The sequence below is a fragment of the Sarcophilus harrisii genome, chromosome 3 (genome assembly GCF_902635505.1).
Source record: "Sarcophilus harrisii chromosome 3, mSarHar1.11, whole genome shotgun sequence".
NCBI classification, from domain to species: Eukaryota; Metazoa; Chordata; class Mammalia; order Dasyuromorphia; family Dasyuridae; genus Sarcophilus; species Sarcophilus harrisii.
In genome coordinates this window covers 376,676,224-376,701,962 of record NC_045428.1, presented here as the reverse complement: position 1 = coordinate 376,701,962, position 25,739 = coordinate 376,676,224, and the positions used below count along the sequence as shown (strand labels likewise).

At 34.0% G+C, this 25,739-nt stretch overlaps 1 protein-coding gene across 1 annotated transcript in view; it reads right to left on the bottom strand.

Moving 5' to 3' along the window:
* The window catches only part of TMEFF2 (transmembrane protein with EGF like and two follistatin like domains 2), a 280,237-nt gene that overhangs the window by 48,425 nt on the left and 206,073 nt on the right, over positions 1-25,739 (bottom strand). Inside the window, exons 6-7 of the mRNA XM_003764055.4 lie at positions 20,669-20,817; positions 19,768-19,827 (exon numbers count right to left, since the gene is read on the bottom strand). Of these exons, the coding sequence (XP_003764103.1) occupies positions 19,768-19,827; positions 20,669-20,817 (209 nt within the window). The remainder of the gene's footprint in view (positions 1-19,767; positions 19,828-20,668; positions 20,818-25,739) is intronic.

Sequence of the window (25,739 nt, the reverse complement as noted above, 5' to 3'; positions counted from 1 at the left end):
AGAGCTGTGATTGTGTAGAATAGTGGAAAACAGCACTTTCTCTGGGTTCAAATCTTATCTCTGATGCTTACAAACCTATGTGACTTTAGATGAATGAATTATCTTTCCTATGCTTTGGTTCTTTCATCAATCAAATGAGCACATTGGACTAGAAGATTTTTGGGATCCCTTGTAGGTTTACTGGAAGCTATTTCATTAGGAATATGCTGATGTGTACATCCTCTCAATTTGGTGCCACATCTTCAAATTTGTGTGTGTGTGTGTGTACATAGCTTCCTTGTAAGTTGTTATTTTGTCCTCTGCTGTGCACTTTTTTTTTTATTCTTTCTCCCCTTTTACTCCCTATAGCTCCCCCAAGCAGGTTATAGTTAAGCACAGATATATTTAATAGATATCTTCATACACACATATATGTACAAATATATTCATACTATCCACAGACCCCCCCCCACCTATATATCTATATATACACATACATAGAGAGACATGCATACATATCTATATATACTCAGGAACAAACACACATACACATATATATGTATGCATATATACAAGCATTCATCCATATGTATACATGCATCTAAAACATTGATATACAATATAAATTTTACTATATGGGTATATGTATATACACTACCTTATGAAATTGCCTATTTAACTCATTCTCTATGTAAGTAGCTTTTTAGAACTAAGAGCCCTTCTCTCCTCTCTAATGCTTGTGTGTCTATTCTTCCTCTGAACCTCATTTGTATAAATCTTTCTTTGGAGCTACCTAATTACTTATATTAATCTTAAACATATGGAATACATTTCCATTTAAGAAACAATTTGTCCATATTGAGTTCCTTGAAATTAATCTTGAATATTGACTTTTATATGTTGTTTTCTCTTGAGTTCTAGTTTCATTGAAAGAAAGTCCTAAAAATCTGAAAGTTCATTGAATTTTTTCATTCAATATTATGGATAATTTTGTTGGATATGATATTTTTGAACACAGGCCTAGTTATTTTGATTGCTAGTATATGTGATTCCAAGACCTGTGGTCTTTTATTTATGGCTGCTGAAAAGTCCTATATAATTCTAATTGCAGATCCAGTATATTGAATTATTTTTTTTTCCTTGCTTCTTACAAAATTTTGCTTTTGATGTGGTTTTGAAATTTGGCAATAATATCCCTATGTGTTTTCCACAAAGGATCTCTTTGAAATAGTGATTGGTAGATACTTTCCCCTTATGTTCTATCATTGCAGGGCAATTTTCTTGGATAATTTCTTGCATTATTGCAACAAGGTTCTCTTCTTGATTGCAGCTTTCAGGTAGTCCAATTATTCTTATATTTTTTCCTACTTGATCTGTTCTCCATATTTGTTGCTTTTCTTATAAAATGTTTCACATTGTTCCATTTTTTCATTCTTTATGTTGGCTTTTTTGGGTCTCTTATAGCTTCACTGGCTTCCCCTTGCCAATTTTAATTTTCAGAGTTATTTTCATCTTTAAGAGTCTTTATCTCAAAGGTTAGGTTCACAGAACAAAATAGCCAATGACTATAACAATTTAGTATTTGACGAACCCAAAAGTCCCAGCTTTTGGGATAAGAATTCATTATTGGATAAAAAAACTGCTGGGAAAATTGGAAACTAGTATGGCATAAAGTAGGCATAGATCCACACCTAATACCGTATACCAAGATAAGATCAAAATCGTACATAACCGAGATATAAAGAATGATACTATAAACAAATTAGAGGAACATATAATAGTTTACCTCTCAGATTTGTGGAGGAGGAAGAAATTTGTGACCAAAGAAGAACTAGAGATCATTACTGATCATAAAATAGATAATTTTGATTATATTAAGTTAAAAAGGTTTTGTACAAACAAAACTAATGCAGACAAGATTAGAGGGGAAACATTTTTACAACTAAAGGATCTGATAAAGGCCTCATTTCTGAAATATGTAGAGAATTGACTCAAATTTACAATAGTTCAAATCATTTTCCAGTTGATATGAACAATTTTCAGATGCAGAAATTGAAATTATTTGTAGCCACATGAAAAAGTGCTCCAAATCACTATTGATCAGAGAAATGCAAATTAAGACAACTCTGAGATACCACTACACACCTGTCAGATTTATTAAGATGACAGGAAAAGATGACAAATGTTGGAGGGGATGCGGGAAAACTGGGACACTGACGCATTGTTGGTAGAACTGTGAATGGATCCATCCATTCTGCAGAGTAATTTGGAACTATATCAAACTGTGCATACCCTTTGATCCAGCAGGGTTTCTACTGGGTTTATACCCAAAAAGATATTAAAGAAGGAAAGGGACCTCTATGTGCATGAATGTTTGTGGCAGCCCTTTTTGTAGTGGCCAGAAACTGGAAACAGTGTGAATCCCCATCAAATGGAGAACGACTGAATAAATTGTGGTATATGAATGTTATGGAATATTATTGTTCGGCAAGAAATGACCAACAAGATGCTTTCAGAAAGGCCTGGAGAGACTTACATGAACTGAGGCCAAGTGAAGTGAGCATTATACATGACATTATACATTATACATGACAACAAGAAAATATACAATGATCAAATCTGACAGATGTGGTTCTCTTCAACATTGAGAAGATTCAAACCAGTTCCCTTGGTTGTGCAGTGATGAAGAGAATCATCTATACCCAGAGAGAGAACCATGGGAACTGAGGGTGGACCACAACATAGCATTCTCACTCTCTGTGTTGTTATTTGCTTGCATTTTGTTTTCTTTCTCAGTTTTTCTTCTTCTTCCTTCTTGATCTGATTTTTCTCATGCAACAAGATAACTGTATAAATATGTATACATATATTGGATCTAACATGTATTTTGACATATTTAACATGTATTGGACTACCTACCAGCTGGGGGAGGGGGAAGGAAGGGAAAATTTGCAACAAAAGGTTATGCAAGGGTCAATGTTGGAAAAATTACCCATGCATATGCTTTGTAAATAAAAAGCTTTAATAAAAACATTTTTTTTTAAAAAAAGAGTCTTTATCTCCTTTTCTAGTTGGGTAACTTTCCCCCCCCCCCATAACCTTATTTTTCTTGAATAATTTCTACTGTTAGTTTTACCTCCTTATCTCCCATTTGATTTTAAAAAATTTTTTGAGTTCTTCTATAAATTCTCTCTGGGCAGGGAGATATTTACCATTACTGTTTGGGGTAGAAGAAGCTCTTTTTACTTCAGTGTCCTACTCTGAAGATGAACCCCTGGTCTTTCCTATTCCCAAAGTAAGTTTCTGTGGTTGAGGTCTTTCTTCTTTGCTGGTTCATTTTTTTAAAAAAATGAGAAGTATTAGTGTAAGCACTTCTAATTGTGGGGTGTATAAGAATAGGCAATGAGGAAACCAAATTATCACTCTTTGCTGACGATATGATGGTATACTTAGAGAATCCCAGAGATTCTACTAAAAAGTTATTAGAAATAATCCACAATTTTAGCAAAGTTGCTGGTTATGAAATAAACCCACATAAGTCATCAGCATTCTTATATATCACTAACAAAATCCAACAGTCAGAGTTACAAAGAGAAATTCCATTTAAAGTAACGACCGATAGTATAAAATATTTAGGAATCTATCTGCCAAGGGAAAATCAGAAACTTTATGAGCAAAACTACAAAACACTTTCCACACAAATTAATTCTGATCTAACCAACTGGAAAAATATTAAATGCTCTTGGATTGGGCGAGCAAATATAATAAAGATGACAATACTACCTAAACTAATCTATTTATTTAGCACTTATATCCCAAAACCTATTTTGATGACCTAGAAAAAAATAACAACAAAGTTCACATGGAAAAACAAAAGGTCAAGAATTTCAAGGGAATTAATGAAAAAAAAAAATCAAATGAAAGTGGCCTAGCTGTACCAGATCTAAAATTATATTATAAGGCAGCAGTTATTAAAACTATCTGGTATTGGCTAAGAAATAGACTAGTTGATCAATGGAATAGGTTAGGTTCAAAAGACAAAACAGCCAATGACTTTAATTATCTAGTGTTTGACAAACCCAAAGACCCAGTTTTTGGGATAAGAATGCATTATTTGACAAAAATTGCTGGGAAAATTGGAAATTAGTATGGCAGAAACTAGGCATTGACCCACACTTAACACCATACACCAAGATAAGGTCAAAATGGGTTCATGATCTAGGCATAAAGAATGAGATCATAAATAAATTGGAAGAGCATAGGATAGTTTACCTCTCAGACCTGTGGAAGAGGAAGGAATTTATGACCAAAGAAGAACTAGAGATTACTATTGACTACAAAATAGAAAATTTTGATTATATCAAATTGAAAAGTTTTTGTACAAACAAAACTAATGCAGGCAAGATTAGAAGGGAAACAATAAACTGGGAAAATATTTTTACAGTCAAAAGTTCTGATAAAGGACTCATTTCCAAAATATATAGAGAATTGACTCTAATTTATAAGAAATCAAGCCATTCTCCAATTGATAAATGGTCAAAGGATATGAACAGACAATTTTCAGATGATGAAATTAAAACTATTACTGATCATATGAAAGAGTGTTCCAAATCCCTGTTGATCAGAGAAATGCAAATTAAGACAACTCTGAGATACCACTACACACCTGTCAGATTGGCCAAAATGACAGGGAAAGATAATGCAGAATGTTGGAGGGGATGTGGGAAAACAGGGACACTGATATATTGTTGGTGGAATTGTGAACACATCCAGCCATTCTGGAGAGCAATTTGAAACTATGCCCAAAAAGTTATCAAACTGTGCATACCCTTTGATCCAGCAGTGTCTCTACTGGGCTTATACCCCAAAGAGATACTAAAAAAGGGAAAGGGACCTGTATGTGCCAAAATGTTTGTAGCAGCCCTGTTTGTAGTGGCCAGAAGCTGGAAAATGAATGGATGCCCATCAACTGGAGAATGGTTGAATAAATTGTGGTATATGAATGTCATGGAATATTATTGTTCTGTAAGAAATGACCAGCAGGATGAATACAGAGAGGATTGGCGAGACTTACATGAACTGATGCTGAGCGAAATGAACAGAACCAGGAAATCATTATATACCTCAACAATGATATTGTATGAGGATGTATTCTGATGGAAGTGGATTTCTTCAACAAAGACAAGATCTAACTTAGTTTCAATTGATCAAGGATGGACAGAAGCAGCTACACCCAAAGAAAGAATACTAGGAAATGAATGTAAACTGCTTGCATTTTTGTTCTTCTTCCCAGGGTATTTATACTTTCTAAATCCAATTCTCCCTGAGCAACAAGAGAACTGTTCGGTTCTGCACACATATATTGTATCCAAGATCTACTGTAATCTCTTTAACATGTATAGGACTTCTTGCCATCTGGAGGAGAGAGTGGAGGGAGGGAGGGGAAAAATCGGAACAGAAGTGAGTGCAAGGGATAATGTTGTAAAAAATTACCCTGGCATGGGTTCTGTCAATAAAAAGTTATTTAAAAAAATAAAATAAAATGAGAAGTATTAGTGTAAGCACTTCTAATTGTGGGGTGGGGGATGGTGCCTCAACCTTCCCTTCAACTCTCCTCTCTGATCTAGAACCTCAAACCAAAAGCCCCACCCTCCTGCAAGTGCCAGGTCCACTGCTTCTGCACTCACCTAGTGTGCAAATATCATCCTGCAACACTGCTAGTCCTGGCATTCCTAATTAGCTGAGGTTACCTCAGTCTTCTCAGACTCAGATACCCTCGCCTGCAAGTTGTCCTGATGTGAAAGTTTCTATAGTTCCTGCAGAGGCTTCTACCAAACCCAGCTACCCCCCAGGGTTCCCACTTGATCCTTCTGTGCAACTAGCCTGGGGGTATTTGCACTTCACATGGGTTAATCCCCACCTGGGGTCTTTCTTCCAGTCTTCTCAGGTTGTAACAGGAGGACTCCAATTCTGCCCCTAGCTTTTATGATTTTTCACCAGTCTATGTTCACCCTGAGGCACAAATTTGTTTTTGTTGTTGTTGTTGTGAAGGAAACTGAAGAGCTTGAAATCTACTAACCTATTCCTTCATCTTCCCAGAATCCACCTATTTCACTCATTTAATTTTTTCTAATTAACAAAATTTCTATTTTTCTCCTCCCACCATTTCCCCCTCACTACCAGAAAAATCAAAACAAAACCCAAAGCAAAATCATTGTAAAAAAAATTCAGTCTTCTCAAACTGAGACTCCCCCCCCCCCAATTCAGCACCCCAAGAAGGTGCACATCAGGAGTACAGAGTAAGGGTAAAAGATTATAGGTATATATCTCTTCCCATTGCAGACATGACAAGAGTAAGCAACAGTCCATTTTGAATATCTACTTGACATATGAAAATATTTTGAAAGGCAGCCTTTCTTCAATATGGTATAACAGATTGGCAAAATGTTTAGTGAAATGGATATAATTTAGTTTTAGACGCTAGATTTGGTTTCTTCCTTTCATACTTTGTAACTTGGCACAAACACGGATTTGGTGTCTATTTTTATTACTGAAATATAATGGGTGAATTTCTAAGGGAACAATTTATTAAAAAATAGTCTTTTCTTTATTCCACAGAATTTAGTGAAATTACATTTCTCAATGAACACCTTGTGATGTTAATTCTGCAATCCACTGATCAGTGGGTAACCCATAATTTGAAGAAAACTACAGTATTACAGCATCATAAAACTTCTGTATTGGAAGGGACCTTACTTAATGGAAGGATACCACTACCCAAACTATTTTTGAAAAAGGTTACCCTTCACAAATATTCAGCAAGTAGTCATAACTCCCCAATCCTAGTCTAAAGAGGGAGAGTTTACTGCTTCACAAAGCAATTTATTACACTTTCAGATGACACTGATTATAAAGCTGCTTTTCCTTGTGATTGTTCAGTCATTCAGTGATGTCTGACTTTGTGTGACCTTGTGGGTCAGTACTGAGTTTTCTTGGCAGAGATACTGGAGTGGATTGTCATTTCCTTCTCCAGCTAATTAAGGAAAATAGGGATTAAGTGACTTGCCCAGGGTCACACAGTAAATGTCTAGATTTGACCCTGGGGTCTCCCTGACTCCAGGCGCAGTTCTCTATCCATGAAGCCCTATAGCTTTTGTGTAGGCCTAAATTTCTCCCTCTGTCTCTCAAGTATCTCTTTCTGTCTGTCTGTCTCTCTCTTTTTCTCTCTCTGTCTCTGTGTCTCTGTTTTTTCCTCTCTCTTTGTTTCTGTCTGTCTCTTTCAATATCTGTTTCTTTGTCTCTATTTCTCTCCCTCCGTTTCTCCTCTTCCTTCCTCTCTGTAAGTCCCCTCTTTCCTCTATCCCCATAGCTCCTGGTCCTGCTCTCTGGGGAACAAGCAAGTGAAACAAATCTAATCCATCTCCTCCACATGATGGATCTTCATCTACTGGACTAGAACTACTATATTTTCATTGAATCTTCTCTTTTTTTAAGGAAACACGAAGTAAAGTTCAACATAAACTTGAAGTCAGCATAAATTATGATGTGAATTTATAAATTCAAGTATCTTCAACATTAACACTAAGCAAATAAAAAGCCACCTTAATTCCATGCAATAAATAATGAGATTCCTCAAAATATAGCCTTTTTAAAATGTGCTCTACTTTTTCTTGGAAGAAAGACTGTAGCTAATTATTGTTAAAATGTGCTACACCAAAGAATATTCAGAAATATGTAACAAAATTGTACATATCTCTAGTATTATATGTATTTGCCTCAAGTCTTCCTGTCTTTTTTCTTTCCCCTTTTGCACAGCCTTTCTTACAGGGTGATATATGCCATCACCACTCTCTTCTAAACTTTTAATAAAGATGTATTAGCAGGGCATTCCCTTAGAATAGTTACTCAAGTACTTCCAGGGTGCACACTTATACTAGCTTCTTAATACTGAGGAGAAAGGGTCTTTGATCAGTAGAAAGAACAGTACTGGTATTTGGATTTCTAAATTCAAATCCAGGTTATTCTGTTGACATTGGACAATTTAATAAAGATTTATTAAAATCACCTTACCATTTTGGTCCTCAGAACCTGATCTATAAAAAGTTTGGATTGACCAGGAATTCTTTTTTTTTTTTTTTTATTTAATAGCCTTTTATTTACAGGATATATACATAGGTAACTTTACAGCATTAACAATTGCCAAACCTCTTGTTCCTTTTTCACCTCTTGCCCCCCACCCTCCCTAAATGTCAGGATGACCAGTAGATGTTAAAATATATTAAAATATAACTTAGATAAACAATAAGTATACATGACCAAAACATTATTTTGCTGTACAAAAAGAATCAGACTCTGAATTATTGTACAATTAGCTTGTGAAGGAAATCAAAAATGCAGGTGTGCATAACTATAGGGATTGGGAATTCAATGTAATGGTTTTTAGTCATCCCCCAGAGTTCTTTTTCTGGGTATAGCTGGTTCAGTTCATTACTGCTCCATTAGAAATGATTTGGTTGATCTTGTTGCTGAGGATGGCCTGATCCATCAGAACGTCATCATCTAGTATTGTTGTTGAAGTATATAATGATCTCCTGGTCCTGCTCATTTCACTCAGCATCAGTTTGTAAGTCTCTCCAGGCCTTTCTGAAATCATCCTGTTGGTCATTTCTTACAGAACAGTAATATTCCATAATTTTCATATACACAATTTATTCAGCCATTCTCCAACTGATGGACATCCATTCAGTTTCCAGTTTCTAGCCACTACAAAAGGGCTGCCACAAACATTCGTGACATGACAGGTCCCTTTCCCTTCTTTATAATCTCTTTGGGATATAATCCAGTAGTAACACTGTTGGATCAAAGGGTATGCACAGTTTGATAACTTTTGAGCATAGATCCAAACTACTCTCCAAAATGGTTGGATTGTCTCACAACTCCACTCAATAATGAATCAATGTCCCAGTTTTCCACATCCCCCCAACAATCATCATTATTTTTCCTGTCATCTTAGCCAATCTGACAGGTGTGTAGGTATCTTAGAGTTGTCTTAATTTGCATTTCTCTGATTAATAATGACTTGGAGCATCTTTTCATATGACTAGAAATAGTTTCAATTTCTTCATCTGAGAATTGTCGCTCATATCCTTTGACCATTTTTCAATTGGAGAATGGCTTGATTTTTATAAATTAGAGTTAATTTCTATATATTTTGGAAATGAGGCCTTTATCAGAACCTTTGACTATAAAATATTTTCCCAGTTTATTGCTTCCTTCTAATCTTGTCTGCATTAGTTTTGTTTGTACAAAACTTTTCAGTTTGGTATAATCGAAATTTTCTATTTTGTGATCAGTAATGATCTCTAGTTCTGCTTTGGTCATAAAGACCTTCCCCTTCCACAGGTCTGAGAGGGTAAACTATCCTATGTTCCTCTAATTTATTAATATTTCATTCTTATGCCTAGGTCATGAGCCCATTTTGACCTTATCTTGGTGTTCGGTGTTAAGTATGGATCAATGCCTAGTTTCTGCCATATATTAGTTTCCAATTTTCCCAGCAATTTTTATCAAACAGTAAGTTCTTATCCCAAAAGCTGGATCTTTGGTTTGTCAAAGACTAGGTTGCTATATTTGTTGACTGTTTTATCCCTTGAACCTAATCTATTCCACTGATCAACTAATCTATTCCTTAGCTAATACCAAATAGTTTTGGTAACTGCTGCTCTATAATATAATTTAGATCTGGTACAGCTTAAGCCACCATCATTTGATTTTTTCATTAATTCTTGAAATTCTTGACCTTTTGTTTTCCATATGAACTTTGTTGTTATTTTTCTAGGTCATTAAAATAGTTTTTTGGGTCTGATTGGTATAGTGCTAAATAAATAGATTAGTTTAGGTAATATTGTCATCTTTATTATATTTGCTCGCCCTATCCAAGAGCATTTAATATTTGACCAGGAATTCTTAATCTGGAGCTAATGGATCCCCAAAGTGTTTATGGGTAGATTTCATAGGTCTGTGAACTTGGATAAGAAAAAATTAAAACACAATTCATCTTTATTTCAATATAATTGATTTTCTTTTTACTCCAATGAATCTTATTTTAGGCATTTTAAAATACTATTCTGAGGAAGAATATATGGATTTTCCCATACTGCTAGAAGGTTCTAAGTCACAAAAAAAGGTTACAAGCACCTAAACTAGTTCTAGGATCCATTCCAACTCTAATATTTATGATCTTAACTGAGGAAATACTTATTTGCTAATACACCCTATACTTATATCATTGTGTGTTTGTCTTGTTCCCTTTCTTCTTTCCTTCTATGTTCCCTTTCTTCTTTCCTTCTATATCTGAGTAAAGTAAATAGGATTATTTTAGACAAAACTATGAAGCAGGTGAAGCTGCTTTAAAACCCATGTCTTGTCTTTCTATACATCTTCTTCCCTTTCAGGTTTTAAGTACAATCAAGGAGGACTTCACCCTCCTCCTATTAAAGGAACCAACATTTCCATCTGTTGGTCTATGAGTGGCTGCTGGACAACATTCTGGAAGCTCTTAGGAGAGGCTGAAGACACAATTTCTGGTTTCTTTTAACCAAATTATTTATTTGGCCAGAAGTGGATCAGGGCTACTCACATGCCTATCTGATGAGTTATTCCCATCCCACTCTCAACCCACTACCTCAAAGAGCTATTCCTTTCTGTATTGATTGAATATCTTTGTTCTTCCATTACTGTGATATCCACTCTGATCTCCACTCTGTTCTGCCCTCTCCCTATAAATCCCAGATGTTTGAGTTCTAGAAACTATTCTCACTATGATGTCTACCTGATCAATCCTGTCTGGTTTCTCTCTTTTTTTCTGTAGAATTGTATTACTAGTTAGACCATGTGGCTGAAAATTTCCAGTGCTTGAGACCTCAGTCAAAGATATAGTTCAAAGGTTTTAGCTTAGGAATTCTACTTATTGTTTGAATTTATATGAATACAACTGAAGTAAGTATTGATTGTAAGTGTAAAGATTCATGGAGCCTTGGGAGTCTCATAACCTTTTACACTTGTTATTGGTTGAAATAAGAGAATCAACCAGCCTGTTCCACAGCATAAACCATGACCATTGTGCTTTTGATCTTTCTCTTAAAAGAGCTTCTTTGGGATGGAAGGAAAAATAATAATAAATAAAAATAAAAATAGCAATAGTGCATTGGCGTTTGCAAAGAGTTTTAATTTGTTACCATTTTTGATCAACAAGCCTTTAAGGAAGGGGCTATTATTAGTCCATTTCACAGGTGAGGAAATTGAGCTAAGAGATTAGGTAACTTGACCAGTGTCACACAGCTAGAAAATGTCTGAGACAGGATTTAAGCTTAAGTTTCCCTGAACCAGTGGTCTATCTACTCTGATTATTAGTTACTGCATTTTGAGGATTCTTGTTCTTGTCACAAGTAGATATGAAACACTGCAGACAAAGGCCACTGACTGCAATTCCAAACTTACTCAAAAACTTGTGGAATGGGATCCTTCAAATTCAGTAAAGAATAACTACAAAAATTTAGATGTGCTTCTCTTCATTTACCATATCTATATTCAATAAAAGAATTAGAGCTGGAAGAAACATTTTAAGCCATCAAGCTCAATCTGCTCATTTTACAGATGAGGAAACCGAGGCACAAAGAGCTTAAGTGATTTGTCCAGGGTCACACAGTTACTGTGTATGTGAGACAGGATTTGAATTCAGGTATTAGTTACTCTGACTCCAACTTCAACACAATGGTACCATGCAGCCAAAATAGAAGAAAATCTCCTAAGATTATTTTCCCAAGGTACCTGATAGATAGAATCCATCATAAGATACATACCAAAATGTTAAATTGTTTTAGTAATGAGATATTTTGTGCTCATTATGTCCATAAGGATTTGTCTCAGGGGTTCATCATTCATTCCACAAATGTTTATTTAGCATCCATTTTATTCACAGTTCTGTGCTTATCATTGTAATGACTAGAAAATAGTATTTGCCCTTAAAAGAGGCAGCATGACAAGAGAATTGCTTCCCAAATCTGGAAGACCCGAGTTCATATTCTGCCTCTGAAACATACTGGATGTATAATTTTAGGTAAATCACTTAATTTCTCAGTGGTCTAACTCAGGAGTAGAGGAGAGAAAGGAAAGGAACAAGCACATAAAAAGCATAAAGGTGGCAAAAGGGTAAACCATGTTTTTAGGAATACATGTTCATAGGATTCTTTGGCTAGAGTGTGGTGGATGAGTAGAGGAGAAATATCTATAGTAGGTTGGAGCCAAATTATAGAAGGTATATCTTGTGCTGTATTGCAAGGAGAGAGAAGGGAAAGAAATAAATACTGATTTAATACCCAGTATGTGCCAGGTAGTGGTAATATTCATCTGGTATAATCAGAACAAATGAAGAAAAGGAAGACTATCTTTTCAGTCTTATTTACACAATAGATATAATCTATGCATCCTTTAAACCCTACCATACTATAGAGGTAAATAAAAGCCAACAGTCTGTATGTGCAGTCTCATTTTTTTTGAAGCACAATAAGACAGATTTTTAGACAGAAAAGCCAAAGAAATGTAATTACCAAATGTGGTCATCAAATGTGTCCTGATGGCACAGATGATGAGTATAATGTGGTTGAGCCTTGTCTGGTTCTTTTAAAAGTATGAAGGAAAAGATATTTGTTAAAGGAAAAGGGCTCAAATTCTTGTAGTATTGTGTGCAATTTTAAAACTCTAGGGAGACAATTCCAACATAATAGTCTATAAGCTTGGAAGAATATTCTTAATCCAAACATGTCTCCCTAACTGGGGATGGAGAAATATTTCCCAATCTAAGGCCAAATCTTAGAGAACATAAAACATAATTAAATAGTCATATTTAATATATGTGATGGGGACACTCTAATTCCATTAAAAAAAAAAAAAGAATCCAAGTTCCTGGTCACATTGAGAGGTTAGGTCTTATTAATTCAATTAGTTGATTGTCAAATTTATTCAAGAGATTTAGATGCAGATCCGACATTAAGCAGGTAGGGATGATCTGGCATATTCTTAGGTTCTGGATGCTGACTACAAATGTTCTATATACACATAGGTATGGGATGGAATAGGGATTGATATGTGTACTGGCCTTTTTCTCTCCCCTCCAAATACAGACATATATGCAATACATATCTTTAACATCACTTGTTTGTTACTCATACTCATACATATTTTTTTCCCATCATAGGAAAAAGAGATTTGGGATTTAATGATAATTTATAACTTTCATTTTAGACTTATTAAGAAGAATTCATACATCTTACATTTTTTTAATATGTAAAAGATCACTACTTTCTAAAATTTTATATCTCCTCTGAATTTTTTCCAATAGCTTCTCCAATTTTTCTGTAGCTGAGGGCATGGATATTTTAAAGACTAAAGGAAACTGTAACAGTTCATTTTATTTATTTGTTTGTTTATTCATTAATTTACCCATTTATTTATTTGTTTGTTTGTTTATCTATTTATTTATTTATTTTGAGAGGCAATTGGGGTTGATTGACTTGCCCAGAGTTGGGGAATGTAATGGCGCATTCAAAACACAGAAGACAGAAGGAGTAAATGAAAAGATGTGGAAAAGGGGGAAGAAGTCTAAGGACTCATGAGTTTAGTCAGAACAATGAACAGAAGTCTCAAAAGTTAGAAGGTTGGAATCACACAAGAAAGTACCTTAAATGCCAGGGGTGGGAATATATACCTTATTCATTTGATGCACAGGAAACAATCAAAGATTTTGGAGCAGATAAGGATATAGGCAAGACTTGTGAGTTCAATGGTTTGGGCACCTAGGAAACTGTAGTGATTTTCTCTGTCTACCAACTCTTGAAATGCAGTTCAGTCTCTTCTCTGTAATCTATATTCTTAGAGAGTTTCCCAGACCACTATGACATCAGAATCCCTTAGAAAGAACATTTCAGGTAGGACTTGAACCTTTTGTACTGTCTCTCAGAATGTTTAAAACAACAAATAAACAAGGGATCTTGATGAGGCACTTACATATAAGAAAGCACTCTAGAATTTATGTAATCTGCTAGCTCGTCACAATAGATCAGATACTATATTTAGCATCAGGAATGTTTCATTTGGAATCTTGCTTCAGACACTTACTAACTGTATGACCCTGGGCAAGTCACCCCACTAGTTTCCTCATTTGTAAAGTAGGGATAATAATAGCACCTACTTCAGAGGGGTGTTGTAAGGAACCAATGAGATAATATGTGCAAACCTTAAAATGTTATATACCTGCTAACTTTTTATTACTACTGTTACTGCTGCTGCTGACACCACCTCTGCCACCACTACCACCTCTACTATTATTATTATAATTATGAATATGTTTTCCCATTCAAGAGTCCATTTGTTTCTTGATAAGTTTTTAATATTGTATAGTTAAATCCTCTTGCCATCTCCCCAGTATTCTTCCAAATTCCTTAATTGTTATGAATATATTTATCCATGTTTCTCATGATAAAAATTGAAACAGCTTGAAATGTAAATCTGAGATTGTGTTTACTAGTGGATTGGGTGCCAAACCTGAGATCAGAAAAACCTGATTTCAAATCTGGTTTTTGACATTTATTAGGTACGCGATCCTGAGCAAGTCATTTAACCAGTGTTTGCCTCAGTTCTTTCATTTGTAAAATGGTGATAGTAATAGTACCCAGAATTGTTTTGAGGCTCAAATAAAATAACAATTACAAAGTGATGATTAGCACAGAATTTGGCACATAGTACTCACTACATAAATGCTGGATGTTATTATGTTGGCTATGACAAAAGAAAACTTGTAAGAATGAAATGCTCTGTAACCTTGGGGTAAAAGATACATAGAACTCTCAAAGGAGAGCATGGTAACTGTCAGTGAAAATAATGACAACATTGTTCTCTTAAGAGATTTCACATCTCTTGGGGATGGTTTCTTTGGTCAATAAAATGAAGATAATCATTCTTACAATCATTCTTACAATAAATCATTCTTACAATATCTACCTCATATGGAGTCAAAAGAGTGGGGCCTAAATTTCAGCCAATGTGATATGAGTCACCTTGGGCAAATTATTTCAGACCCAAAGGATCAGACCCAAAGATTGATGACAACTTAGAAGAACTAGTGGAAAACATTGGTTTAATAGAGAGAATATTAATTTGGAATATTAGCTCTGTCACTTTCTACTTATGTGGCCTTAGGCATATTATTTATTGTTCCAGGTCTTAGTTACTGCATCTGTAAAAAGAAGAGATTAAAGATCTCTGTCCTCCATTAAGATCTATCTCAGCATGTGGGAAAACTGGGACACTGATGTATTGTTGGTGGAGTTGTGAACGGATCCAAACATTCTGGAGAGCAATTTGCAACTATTCTCAAAAAATTATCATACCAGCAGTGTTACTATTGGGCTTATATCCCAAAGAGATTTTAAAGAAGGGAAAGGGACCCACATATACAAAAATGTTTGTGGCAGCCCTTTTTGTAGTGGCTAGAAACTGGAAATTGAATGGATGCCCATCAATTGGAGAATGGTTGAGTAAATTGTGGCATATGAATGTTATGGAATATTATTGTTCTATAAGAAATAACCAGCAGGATGATTTCAGAGAGGCCGGGAGAGACTTACATGAACTGATGCTGAGTGAAATCAGCAGAACCAGGAGATCATTATACACTTCAACAACAATACTGTATGAGGATCAATTCTGATGTAAGTGGCTATCTTCAACAATGAGAGGATCCAAATCAGTTCCAATTGATCTATAATGAACAGAACTAGCTACACCCAGCAAAAGAACACTGGGAAATGAGTATGGACCACAACATAACATTTCTACTCTTTCTGTTACTGTTTGCTTGCATTTTTGTTTTTTTCTTCTCAGGTTATTTTTAACTTTTTTTCTAAATCTGATCTTTCCTGTGCAACAAGATAACTGTATAAAATGTATTTAACATATTTAGCATATATGGGATTACCTGCCATCTAGGGGAGGGGATGGGGGGAAGGAGGGGAAAAGTTGGAACAGAAGTTTTTGCAAGGGTCAGTGCTGAAAAATTACCCATGCATATGTTTTGTATATAAAAAGCTATAATAAAAAATAAAATTAAAAAATAATTCTCCAAGAAGGGGAATGAGGCGTTCCTTAAAAAAAAAAAAAAATCCATCTCAGCTTTAGATCCATGATTCTTTGATCTCTTTCTAGCCTACACATTCATTCTATCAGAGACTTAGAAAGCTGAATAAAGGTAGGTTAAGCAAATTAGTAGATGAGAGTAAACTGGGTGAAATATATTCATTCCATCAGAGGGAAGGCCAGAGAAGAATACACAGCTTCCTTTTAAGTATTAATTCCTCTTTTACTCATTACAATGAGTAGATTCCTTTTCTCAAACTTTTCTCCATTGTTTCTGTAATTCTCTTCTCACTCTATTAACACAAGTCCTACATAGTCATAGTCTCTCCTTCCTTAACATTCCTTTCAATTTAATTCAGGAAACATTTGAAGCACACAAGAAACCATGTTCAGTATTTGAGATGCAAAATTCAAAATTAAATAGTTCTTTTCCTCAAAAAGGTTACACTATTGTGAGATACAATCTGCCTTAAATCTGATTTTGTAGTCTTTTTTTTTTTAATATCAGTTTCATTCATGTATACTGCCTTCTAGACAAATTGGACCATTAACTATTTCCCCAAACATACATAGGGACAGCTAGGTGGCATAGGGGATAAAGTTTTCGACTGGAATGAGGAAGACAGAAATCTGGCCTCAGACACTTGCTGGGTGACCCTAAACAAAGCATTTAACCCTGTTGCCTCAGTTTCCTCATTTGTGAAATGAGCTGGCAATGGAAAAGCAAACTATTTTAATATTTTTGTGAAGAAAACCCCAAATGAAGTCAGACATGACTAAAAAATGATTAACACACATGTATATTTATATGTCCTTAAAATTAATATCACATACTTCCCAGCAAACACTAACTAAACAAAATATTACCTTTTTCATAATATAAACATGAAAAGTATCAGTTTATTAATCTGTAAAATGAAGTGGGTTGGGCTGGATAATCTCTGTGGTATATTTTGGCACTAAATCTTATTATTCTTTGGCAGTCAGGATCAAAAGAGATAAGTATGTAAAGTATGTAAAACCCTTTAAGGCCCTCCATCAGTGTCAGCTATTATTGCATAGTTGCTAGCCATACTTCTCCAGTAGATGCTTTTCTAGGTAGCCGAAACCAGTGGTTGCTCTGTTTGAAAGCATGACACTTTTAGCCTCTAGACTGAGAGAGTTTCCTCAATAGCCAGACCGAACTAAAAAGACAGAAGTATGGAACAGCTGACATAGTTTGAATAGAAGCCTCAATCTAGGATTTAAAACTAAAGAATTGGGTTTGGAAAACTATTTGGAGTATAATTTTTGGTCAAATCAAGTAAGTAATTTATAAATTTGACTCAATAAGAAACCCTTATGTCTCTGGCCAAGTACTGGTCATATATATATAAAAGACTGTACTGATTGGTTAAATGAAAAATTGTTGCTGATGAAGGATGAATTTTACCTAATCACTATGATATTGGGAATGTAAACATGGTCTTGTACACATTGGTGGATGGAAATTTTCCACACTTGTTTCATTATTAGATGTATAGTTTCATTTCCTTCCCTCATTATCCTCTGTGTTCTCAAATTAGAATGTTTAAGAATAGCAGATACTTAAACATAGTTTTAAGTTTTGCTTTTACCTGAAGAGTATTCCATTTAGAATTGTTAGAGAAACAGGGTTTGGAACTTGAAACATATATACAGATAGGAATAATGTTGCCAATTTTCTTTTACTTTTACAATGCTTAATACATTAGCACAGATTAAAAAAAAGATTGGAAAAATATGATTGAAGTAAAAGTACAGATATCAAAACACATACACTGTGCTTTTGAAACTTGTATATTATTTCCTTTTAGAATAAAAATCAATTGCAGAACCTAACTAAAATGGCCTAAATGTTATGCAATCAGTTGCAGCCCTGAGATAATAACAGCTTCTGCTGCTGGTGCAGCATTATTAAATGGCACACATATTTGCATTTTAAAATAGATCACTTGAAAAAGTTCTTCATTTTACTGCCAAGAGTTAAGACTGATCTGAGGGTTTTTTTTGTGTTTCATGCACTGACCATATTATGGAGAGTTCTGTGACCATCATATGCTACAAGGAAAGTCTAGAAATATTTTCAAGTTTGTTAAAATAAATTATACACAGAAAAAGTGATTGTTGAGTGTATATACATATATATATATATATATTAGTTTGAAGAATAAGTTACTCTCTGCATAGAAGTAGGGCATTACAAGAATATCCACATTTCTAGAATAATTTCCAAAATGTATCTGGGAGCTGCTTATCCACTTAATCATATTTATGTTAAAATTTTTAAATGTACAGCAGTTCTAGCCTCAGGACTTGTATTTGTATTTAGGTTAGTATTTCATGAATAAAAATGTAAAAATAGACATTTTATATGGCTATCCATGATAACCTTAAGTCCGTAATACATTATAAGGTTCCATTTATATAGTGAGAGCCAGTCAAATGAAAATTGAAAAATTCAATCATTTGGGTATTTCCAATATTGGGAGATTGGGTGACATGTAGATAAAACATAAGTGGTTGGCTGAATTTTTCACTTTTGTTGCAGTTGATTTTCTTTCTTTCTTTTTTTTTTTTTTTTTTGGTGGGTGGGGGTGCATCTTATACACATAACTATAAAAAAGGTTGTTAAAGGAGATAGACCTTCAGAAAGAATGATTGATTACAACTATCCTGAAAAATAAGATGCAGTTCATCTTTTGGATAAGTGTTGGCTATAAATTCAACTGTAAATGCTTTATAGCTGAATAGGAATCCATAGTATAGCACATGTATTTATACAACATAACTCATGTAACACAGAAACATTAATGTCACTTTCATATTTTCTATCCCCAAAAAGATTCACAAAAAAAAAACTTTGGCATAATTTCACAAAACCTTATGAAATTATAACATTCCAATAAATTCCCACTCATTTAGATTATTCATAAATGAATCTGGGTATTAAGCAAAGTGGGTTAAGAGAAAGATACTGCTTGAAATAAAATTCAATAGTCTCTAAATAACATTTACATTTTTTATTTAAAATGCTTTATAAGCCTATATGACTTAGCTTGCTATATTTTAGCTTGTAAATAAATTAAAGACATTTATCATTTAAAAAAATCGATTATACATACCTTATTAGTTTTGCATTTCAACAGAGGCAAGCTATATTCTATTTATAGCATTTTCTCAGGATATTTTATTCTAACCCTTTTATTTCAGGGAATAGCAAAACTATATTTTACAGTTGATATTTATGAAAAAAGGAAAATAAAAATATACTAGAACATTTGCATATACTCCGATATGCTGTCAAACCCTGCATTAATTTCCATTGGCGCACATTAATTTGATAAATGTTTTGTCATTTGCAACATTCCTGCTGTCAAAACAAGTTAATTATATCTTTCTGACATTCTTGACAATCATTTTGACTCAGGGCAGGGGGAGGTAGTTATCATTTGCTTCAATGAAAATTAACTATTGCCTATTAAAAACTTGAAGAACGCAAGATATGAATAATAAGTTTCTGACCATCTGAAGTTCTCTATATAGGAACAATGATGAGATAACCGAAACTTTTCATACCTGCAAAGTCTGTTCTTGCATAATGTCCATCTTCAGATTTAGTAGTTGTGGTGGTATTATCTATGATTAAAAACATACATAAAAGTGAGGATTAATGATTAAGTTGGCTGGTTACTTCAAAAATTAGGTTTTGGCAATATCTCTGCTAAATTAAGGTATTTTTGTGACTATGATCCCAAATAGACTTTCAGGGTCTATCTCTGCTTTAAAATGACCAAAAAGAATAAAAGAATTTTATAGGATGATAATTTTTAAAGATTTTCACAGGTCTATAAAGAAGATAAACAATGATGTCTGAAAGTATTTGTGCTATTTTTATAAGCCAGATCTAAAAAAATTGTTGAATTTTAAGTAAAAAAAAAAAAAACAAAAAACAAAAAACAAGTAGAAACCCTGCTATTTCTTAATTTATAACAAATGTGCTTGAAATTATTTTAGTGAATCAATCATGGAAAATGTTATATCATTACCTTAACTTGAAGGTAATCAAATAAATCAAATAAAATTATTTCACAATTAATATAGAAATATTTTTCTGAAATAACTGGTTAGACTTTTTCTAGTTTCATTGAATATGGAATTTAGCTAATACTTGTTTGTTGATATGAGCTGAATTGATTTTCTCTGGGAAAATATAATCTTCCATACTGAAAATATAAGCATGTGTTCATGGCACCATGAAAATCTAGTACACATACCTAAGAAAAGATGTCCATTGCTATAGATAAAATCCCGAATGTCTATAATTGAGATAATCCCCACTATTCTAGATTGTATTTTGTACTTTAGATTAGAAGTACCTTTTGGAAATGTAAGAACTGTTAAAAATAAACTATCTTCCCTTCTTATTTCTGCTCAAAGATTAAAAATTGCTTTAAAAGAATTGTGATAGAAGTATTACCTTGACATCGACCCAAAGACATGACTTCAATTTTCTCTTGTTTCTGGCATGATGCTTCTTTGATTTGACATGCGTTATCATAAGATTTCCCATCAGAAGCACAAAGGGGATTGAAATTGGTTTGAGAGCAGTCAATGTTGCACACACACCTATAAGAGACCAAAAGGACTGTTACTATACTATGAATAAAACACAAAGGAAAAGACATTTTGTCATATTGCTAAAATGAACATTGGTTAAATTGCATAGGAATATTCTTGGGTATACTCTTGACTTTTCTGTCCAAAATAAAAAGAAACAAGGGATTAAAGTAAAAGAATTTAAAGAATAGAATAAAGCCTTTAAGAAAAAAAAAGGAGAAGAAGGGAGAGGAAGTCATTAAAACAGTACCATTACAAAGTTTTAAAATATTCATTTAAAACCCCATAGTAGCACCTACAGAATTTGATAGGTTATGAGGTAGAAATGAATACCTGTACCTGAATTTCTTAAGTGAAATCATGTTGTTTTAACCCTTCTTTAATCATATACAATTAGGCAGATTTAAGCTTCAAACAAAAAAATAGAAGAAAGCAATAAAACAATAATTCTATAGAATGAAAATAAATATTCTTTTAAAGCAGAGTATAAATACATTCTCAGGCATATAACAGAATGTGTGTTACTCTGTTCATCATCTGATTTTTAAGGGCAAACAAAAAATGACTATTTGACAGTTATTTTCAGGTTTTTTTTTTTTCTGGATATTTTGTTACTCAGCTCTTGCATATGTTCATGCTACTATGTCTGACTTTGAAAATAAGCTCTATAAGATCAAGGAAAAGAAGCCTACTCATAGTATAGCTAGTTAGTCTAATCTCTCCAAAGATATTCTAAGTTGTTTTTGGCAAGAACTATATAAATACTTCTCCTTTACTCCCATCACCACTATGCTGGGAACATAGAAGGGGAATCAGGGAAATTATACATTGAATGGAGCACTTGGTCTAAAGTCAGAAGACTTGATTCTAATCTGGCCTCAGACATTTTTTAGCTGTGTGACTATGGATATGTCTGTCTGCCTCAGTTTCCACAACTGTAAAATCCAGATCATAATAGCAGAGTTATTGTGTTCAAATGAGATCATATTTGTAAAGTACTTAGCAAAGTGCCTCACACATAGACATGTTAAATAAACATTTCCTTTCTTCCACCTTGATTCAATTCAGCAAACATTTATTAAATATGGTCTGATAGATGGGATCCAATTTTTGTCAAGAAGCCTCAAGTTCAAGTCTTCTCTCTAATACATTATAAACCTCTGACCATAGGCAAATTCTCTTTGCTTCTCAGTGCCTGAGGCAACTCTCTAAGATTATAAAATACTGATAAGCTATGAATTTGCATAAGTAGATGAAATTCCCATACCCAGAATTCCTTGTATTTATGAAAGTACTATTCCTCTCTCTTCTACTCTCCCTCCCTTGCCTAAATATATAAGCCACAGTCCTAATTTTCAGGGGATACAAAGACAAATATGACATAGTGCTTTATGTCAGGCAGTTTAGATTTTAGACAAGAAAATATGATCCATAATCAGCTACAAAATTAAAAAAATATGCTAAATATTGAGAAATACCCCAACAATGGTATCAGAAATTTGAGGAGAAATTGTTTTCTTCTGTGTGGATCAAGGGAGGCTTAGGGAAGGAGAGTAAGTAGAATTTGAACTGGGCTTTGATTGATGGCAAGACTTTTATTAGATTGCAATAGGGAAAGAGTAGTGCATTCAAGGCATTGGGGAAAGAATGAACAGATGCAAAGAAAGGGGAAAGGGTGGCATAAGTTCAGGCAATCATAAATTTGGCAAGAATATTGAGTGTTTGGCAACAGTAGGAGAAAAAACTCAGTAAGTACAAGGTTGGAACTAGATAATGTAGTACCTTGAATGTGATGTGAAGGACCATGTACCTTATTCAGTAGGAATAGAAAACCATTAAAAGTTTTTAAGCAGATAAAGAGAGACAATAGATTTGAGAGTTCACTGAAAATCCAGGTGAGGTGGCTAGCTCCTTTTATCTATTCACTTTTACCACTGAGAGATAGCACCTTCTCTGCAATTTATTTTTAATAATAGCTTTTTATTTTCAAAATATATGCAAAGATAGTTTCCAACAATCCCCCTTGCAAATTCTTGTGTTTCATATTTTTCTCCCTCTGTTCCCACCACCCCCTCCCCTAGACAGCAAATAATACAATATATGTTAAACATGTGCAATTCTTCTATACATATTTCCATACTTAACATGCTGTACAAGAAAAATCAGTTCAAAAAGGAAAAAAAAATGATTCTCTGTAAAATCTTATTTTTTCTTTTTAAATAGTATTTTATTTTTCCATATAGATATGCAAAGATAGTTTTCAACATTCACCTTAGCAAAACCCTGTGTTGCAAACAATTTGTAATCTTAGAGATATCTGAATTATTGAGAGATTAAGAACTTTGCCTATGGTAATTCAGCCAACCCAAGCTAAAGTCAGAATTTGAATCAATGCCTTTATGATTCCAAAATTAGATTCATTAGGTCTCAAGGCCTCTCTTTTGCCTCTATCTCTAAGATAACCAAAGCAGTGCACTAGAAAAAGTGTACTTGTGATTGTATATAAGACAGATAGGAGAAAAGAGAAATTATGAGCAAAGAAACCAATTAGCAAAGAATCAAGATTCTTGTCATAGAATAATGCCTGATCTATAGTAGGCCCTGAATAACTGCTTAAAAAATGAATGGATATGAGGTTGCCATAACAGTCCAGGTGAAATGTAATGAACTCCTGAACTGGGCTGGTTGCACTGGGAATGGAAATGAGGATGTGCAATCAAAAGAGACTGTAGAGTAAACCAACTGATTTTGAAATCCGATTAAATATGAGAGCCAAGGAAAGGGAAGAATGAAAACAGACAGTGAGGTCTGGATCTTAGTGACTTTTAGAAGTATATTGTTACCAAAACAGAAGCAGGAGTGGAGAACAGTTTTGGGAGGAAGGGAAAGCTAGATGGGGCTAAATTCGCTCTAAATTCACACTGATTTAAAGTCAGAAAGATCTAAATTTGAATCCAGTCTCAGACACTTACTAACTGTGCCCTAGAGAAGTCATAACCCCAGTGGCTTCAGTTTCTTTGCCTTTAAAATGATTTGGAGAAGAAAACGGCAAATTGCTCTAGTGTCTTTGCCAAGAAAACACCAAATGAGGTCAACTGAACAACCACAATTGCGTAGTTGATTGAAGAGTATGGAAAGGAAAATAGAGAACTGAAAAAAAATTTTTTTACTTGAATCATATCTATCTGTAAAACAAAAGTAATTATGGTCTCCTTGTCAGGTAAATTATAAGACAGACTGGTAGATGAATTAAAAATCCCAGCATGGCTACTTACCATGTATAACCTTAAACAAACTGTATCATTTCTCTGAGTTTCAATTTCTTTCACTTGAAAAAAGAGTGGGACCAATGATCTCTAAAAATCTAATCCACTTTTAAATTTATATGATCTTATCCTATTCATAGTTTATAAAATTAGTTTGATGTAGGCTAAAAATGAACAAAGGAATGGAATAAGTTTATTCAAAAATGGTTCATTCTGTAATCATTTAAATAAGTCAGCTGGTACAAATGAGAAATGGAACAAAGTTACTATATCTACATACTTAATCTGTTTTATTCCTTAAGAAAGCAGCAGTTCTCACCTTTCTGGAATGTGATACTACTTAAGATGATACCTCTGGACACATATATTTGAAGATAAATCCATAAGGTAGTACTTTGAAGTATAGCAGCTGAATAGTCTCCTCTTTTAAAACTACCTTCAATTTCTTTGCTTTGGGGTGTTAAAAATTTTTATCTTACAATCACCCTCAAGCATTTATCTTCCAGGAGCAAATGAATTGAAAGAACTTATCTTCATTTATCTACCTAATAAGAGAATGAGATAAGATATATGGAAGGGTTCTCCCAAAACAATGGATACATAAGACAAATTTTGAAAAAAAAAAAAAAAAAGACAATGAAGGGGTAAACTGGATGGAATAAACAAAAGGTATCTGGTGAGAAAGAGAGAAAATGTAATGGAATCAAATTATCCAGAATCAACAAGCCCAAATTAAAAAAAATCACTGAAATAGATGTAAATAAAGCCTACAAGTCTCAATTTAATCAATCACCTCATCATATTTAAAATAGCTGTATTAAACAGTTGAGAATGTCCCTATAGAATCAATCAATTGATTGATGGAGATTTTCTTCCCCATTATAATGTGAATTTCTTGAGGACAGGCATTGCTTTTCTGCCTTTCTTGGTATCTCCAATGCTTAACACTGTGTTTGAAATATGTTATTGTTGTTCAGTTGTTTCAGATTCTTCATGACTCATTTGGGGTTTTCTTGGCAAAGATACTGGAGTGGTTTGCCGTTTTCTTCACCAGCTGATTTGACAGATGAGGAACTGAAGGGAACAGGATAAGTCACTTGCTCAGTCACACAACTAAAAAATATTGCCAGTTTTGAACTCGGGAAAATGAGTCTTTCTGACATCAGACTTGCATTTTAAACCACCCAGGGGTCCTCAAACTTTTTAAATAGGGACTGTTCACTGTTCCTCAGAATGCTGGAGGGCCGGACTATAGTAAAAACAAAAACTTTGTTTTGTGGGCCTTTAAATAAAGAAATTTCATAGTCCAGGGTGAGGGGGATAAACGTCCTCAGCTGCTGCTGGCCCTGGCCCACGGGCTGTAGTTTGAGGACCCCTGCACCATCAAGTTGCCCTTGTTTGAAATATACTAAATGTTTAATGTATACTTGTTAATTTATTAATTGATTAGGCCTTATTAATTTTGAAAGAGAAAGCACTGAATAGAATGAAGAGACATTGACAGAAGAAATATTTAGGGTGGTCAAAAAGATTCAGTCACATTCTGTGGAGTTTATATAAAAGTAGCACGAGATTTTCAATCATGTGTCTGGTAGCAGAAAGGAAAAAAACTATTGCAGTTTAGTTCCTGAGAAAGACTAACCGTAAGGGTCTCCAAGGAAAGGA